This window comes from Calidris pugnax, unplaced genomic scaffold, assembly GCF_001431845.1.
Source record: "Calidris pugnax isolate Ruff unplaced genomic scaffold, ASM143184v1 scaffold25, whole genome shotgun sequence".
Lineage (NCBI taxonomy): Eukaryota > Metazoa > Chordata > Aves > Charadriiformes > Scolopacidae > Calidris > Calidris pugnax.
In genome coordinates, this window is record NW_015090805.1 from 14,304,903 (window position 1) to 14,309,998 (window position 5,096).

Below are 5,096 nucleotides of genomic sequence, written 5' to 3' on the forward strand. Positions count from 1 at the left end.
AGGGAAGGGGTGCGAGGGCGGGGAGGCGGCGGGAGGGCTCGGGCCCCGCCGTGCGGCCTGCTCCGAAGTGGAAACTTTCCCGGGACGTTCGCTTGTTCCCCCCCTTCCTCCCTCGCCGTCCCGGCCCCGGCCCGGCGTGTGTCGGCGGGGCCGGAGCCGTGTGTGGGGGAGGCGCGTGGCGCTGCCCCAGGTGCGGGGCGGTTGGCCTGGGCGGCGGTTGGAATAACGGTCCCCTGTGTCCCCCCCCGCTCTCCTCAGGGCACTATGAACGAGGAGCAGTTCGTGAGCATCGACCTGGACGATGACAACGTCTGCAGCGTCTGCAAACTGGGCACCGAGAAGGAAACGCTCTCCTTCTGCCACGTTTGCTTCGAGCTGCACATCGAAGGTAACGTGTTGCCTTTCACCGCCGGCCGTAGCTCGGGCGGGCTTCCTTCGTGGACTGCGTAGCCTGGAGCTGAAGGCAAACCGAGCTGATTTGTAAAGCTTTCACAAAGGCTTAGGCTGGAAAACGTGTATCTTTGGAAAGTTTTCTTGCTGGCCAAACTAGTTCATTAGGTTCCTAAATAGCTCTTTTCCAGTAAAGGCGGATGCTTGAGCTGCTCTAGTGCCTCCTCCTCTAGAGTAAAGACCTAACCCCGTCTTTCGAGAGCTTCTGAAATGCCCTGGTGTTGATTTCACCTTCTGGCGTTAGACCTCTGATGTTAATTCACATCAGAAGAAGTTCACAGTCTGCCTTTATTCAGCGTTTTTGCTCAGTAGTTAGAGGGCTCTATGTATAAAACTTAGTAAATTACAAATTTTAAAGCCTAATAGCTTTTTTTTTTAAAGCAGATCAATGTTTCACTTCCACTAGAAATAATCAGAGGATTATTTCTTTTTGCTTTTGTAAGATGATAATACACATAAGATGATAAAAATGGGTTCCTTTTCAAAGCTTCTTAAAGTTTGCAAATTCTAAAGTATGAATTTTGTCCATCCTTTAAAAGACTAATCTTGCAATACCATTTTGGCCTCCAGAATGGTATTTTTAAAATTTTAAACCTTGTTTTGCTAAAGAATTTACCCGTTTTGTGCATATTCTTCATGTATGAATCAAATGCTGGGCATGAATGAGCAGTAGATTGGTTATTTCCCTTTTTTTAAGTCAAATCAGGATTTTTTGAAAGTGTGTGTGTGTATATATATATATATAGTTGCCTGATTTGGGTGCTACAAAGTAATTTGTTCCAGTTATATAAAGTGGTATTTGCCAGTTGTACATGCATGTGACTTCCTAGAGTAATCTATATTGATATAGTGCAATTGAATATGAAGATCTTAACACTGTTGTGTGAATAGTCCCATTTCACAATGACAGGTAGTAATATTTGTTGTGTCCTGATATATATGATGAGAGTACACTAAGGGTCTTGGGATCAAGCCTTTCTGCATGGAAAGTGCTATGAGGTACGAGCACTGTACCCGGTGATTTAGTTGCTTATTCTGAACCCTAGAAGCGTAAAACTGACTGGAGTGTAGGAGGCTGTAAGGGATATGTGTTCCATACAGTTTCTATTGTGTATCTGACTTTCAGTGTAGATATAGGTAATAAAATTTTGTTCTTACCTTAGAGAAATTTGAAAAATGTACTAGCAAATTGGAATAGCTTTTAAATGCTGACTCAGTACTCTGCATTGATTTAAAAAAAAAAAAATTATAAAACTTATGATTTTGAGGTCGTTTTTGCTACCAGAGGCAATACATCTTAATCTGAGCAATGCTTTCATATTTCAGTAGTATTTTATGTGTTTTATGCTTTTATTTAGAAGAGACGTGCTTGTGTATTTGTACTTTTTGATAAAACTCAGAGCAACTAAGACAACCTGTCAGTCTGCTTGAGTTTTCTTACTGCTTTAAAGCAATAGGTTTAGAATTCTTAATGTGGAGTGAAGGTGTTTCTCTCTAGTCTTTAAAATGAGGAAAACAAACATTGCGGTAATGATAATTAAGTCCTTCGATTACATTCAGAATCTAGTTTTGTTCTGGAAATGTTGAAACAGATAAACAGAATACACTTAAAAATTGCTGGGTGGTTTCTTTGCTCTGCTGTTTGAGATAAGCTGTGAATTTGTCAAAGTTACTCGTCATGGATATTACTTTAGAAAATGATCATGTGTTTTAGCTGGAACAGCTTTTTTTTTTTTCCCTGGAACTCTTAAGAAGACTTGATAATAGTAAAGACTTAATCTCTGCAGCAGACTACTTTGCATAATCTTCTACATTTTCAGTTAATTTTAAAGGAAAGCTACTTGAACAAAGTAGTGATGAAAGCTCACCTGAAATTACCTGAGCCATTATATTCTTAATCTTTTATGCTGCATAGTAAAAGAAAATGTCTTTCATAACTATAGCATCGAAATACCTTGATATCTGATACTCTCTTTTGTGTATACCACCTTGAAAAGATGTACTCTTAATGCTTGTATAGGGAGAGGGGCTGCAGAGGCTGTGTAAGTGACTCTATGAAGAATCATGATAAGACCTTTTAGCTGAAACACTGCATGAGCCAGCCCTTTACTGTGTTCATGGTCATGCTCTTCCTATTTTTGACACATCTACTGTATTCCTGTATTTGCCTGTGACAGACTGATTTATACACATCTAAAATAACAATCTTAGGAAACAAAGTGGATAATTCTCTAACTTAGAATGTTCTACTGGATGTTTTCATGTTAACCTTCTGCTTATATTTTAATGAAATTCAAATGCATTATTGCTACTTGTTGAACAGAATGAACTGTTAGTTACATCAACTCTGTGGATGTGCTGCCCCGCAATTACGAATAAGTGTCAATTTCACTAATCATTTGCCTTTTTATTTAACATCATGTTTAAAAATCCAGGTAATTAAAACATGTACATATTTTTTAAGTAATTCAGGAAGTAAAATGGGCTATTCTGAAAAGATACTCACGCAACAGCTAGGGCAGTGCTTAAGGCTTGCTCATTTTTAGTGTTGATGTGCGTGTGTAACTTCTCCCTCGGTGAAGTAGGAAATAGCTGCTCTTCAAGAATAGGCAGGCTATTAGTCACGGCTCAGCATCTTGCAGGATGCTTCAGTACTCCCACTGTTTGCAGCACCCTGTTAACTTCCATCTGTTAAGTGCTGTCTGTCTTAAGGAGAATGTATAGCACCTCTTCCATCTTTCCTGACCATCCAGTTCTCACTAGGAGGTGGGTCAGGATAGATGGGAGCATTGCAGATGCATGAGCAAGTGCACTTGGCAGTGTTAGTCTTGTGGTTGGACTTGATGGTCCTAAAGGTCTTTTCCAACCTAAATGGTTCTGTGATTCCATGGTTCTATGTATGAAATTCTGGAAGTAGGTTTCCCAATTTCCTTTTTTAAAAGGATGTCGTGTTCTAATGCTTTAACAAAACTCATGAGAACAATTCTGTTTCCCTTTATGCCAGTATCATAACTCCAAGCAAAGTTGTCTATAGTAAATCCACACACTTGAAATTGATCTAGCCCAAGGCTTAACCACCCGAACCTCCTCTGGAACAGGCTTTCTCAAATGTGTATAAGCAAAAAACTACAGAAATGGAATTTGCTTAGCTGCACTTAATTACATTATAGTTTAGTACTGGTGGTGAATCTTTGTGTCTTCTGACATCTGTGGGTTAAACATCTGTACAGGTTTGTTTGCGTGTAGTTGGTAATGTTGTTGATGGTCTTGGTTAAGTAAGATGGGTAATTAGAAATGAGCAAATCAGAGACCATCCCCATCTGTAATGACTCAACTGACTTCCTGGATCAGTGTTGTGGTGTGTCTCAGCCATTACTTTCCTGACACTGGGGTGGTTTTTTGTAACCTTTATTGTGTTTGGACAATAGCATGTTAATGGTACATAATTGGAGAAAAGAAAACCCAAAATTCGAATTATTCTTATAGTCCTTTACAGAAAAAGACTGCTATCCAGAAAGCTGAATCTATGGTCTACCTTAATTAAAGAACTGCTCAGTTTCTGAATGAGGAAGTTAGTTACTGTGTCATAAACCTTCATGTTTCTTACCAGAAATCAGGTCTCCATCACAATTTTTTTTTTTAATAGTAGATTTTTAGCGTTTTAATGAAATAAAATGATAGCCTTGCCTAAAATGTGATTATGATTCTTGTTGAGTTCAGTTAATTCACTGAAATCACTACTTTGAGTGCACTTCGGAGTTGAGCTGTGGTGTCTGTCCCAGAACTTGAGTGATGTATATGGATTATAGGGTCTCTTTCTCTGAAGTTGACTGAAAGAGTGGTAGCAAAGAGAGGAGAAAAGGGGAAAACGGACATACAGAATAAACAGAAAGCCAAATGCAGGTATAAACTTTGTCCTATTACATGTCATCAACCTTTCTTGAGCAGGGAAAGAGCAAAATTCTTCGGAGAGTTTGGTAGTGCTAATCTTCAGTCTAAATGGGGCTGGGGGTGTGTGGAGTGTGGTGTGCCTTGAAAGGGTAGTACTTTTGTCCCTGATGGATTTGTTGTTTCAGTTCAGTTAGTTTAAGGATTCATGCTTGGGGAAGCTGAGTGGACTAAACTACGCATAAATACTTTTATTGCAAAACCAGGTTTTGTATCTGAAGGATCATTACCAGGTGATTTAGCACAATAGAATACTGACGTCATTCTTAAAGTTTAAAATACAGAAAGTACTTCCATATGAAATACTGAACTAAAATGTTGAAATGAAACTGATTCGGTACAGTGGTTTTAAAGTTCTAGGTGGGGTTTAGAATATCCTGGTGGTGTGGACCTGCTGACTTTTGATGCTGGCTTTTGTTTGCTTTGTGCAGGCAAAGTGAACATCAGAGATTGTTGTGTACTGTTTCGTTTTTCTGTGTAGGTGTCATAGGAGTAATCTGGATTGGAACAGGAAGTGTTTTAAATTCATATGTAACTAGATTGCGTAAGCCAGGAAATCATGTGTTGTGTGTAAGTTTGAGACAAATTTCTTCTCCTTTTTAATTTCATTATAATATGGGAAAATGAACTCTGGTAGCAAATATATAATACAAACAACACATCTGTAGTTATAAACTGGGGGGGGGGGGGGGGGGGGG

General features: G+C 39.4%; 1 protein-coding gene across 1 annotated transcript in view; it reads left to right on the top strand.

Annotated features, from left to right (window-relative positions):
- LOC106885621 (chromosome unknown open reading frame, human C21orf91) overlaps positions 1-5,096 on the top strand; it is an 18,549-nt gene that overhangs the window by 263 nt on the left and 13,190 nt on the right. The window contains exon 2 of the mRNA XM_014937965.1: positions 259-388. Coding sequence (XP_014793451.1) covers positions 265-388 — 124 coding nt within the window. The 5' untranslated portion in view covers positions 259-264. The remainder of the gene's footprint in view (positions 1-258; positions 389-5,096) is intronic.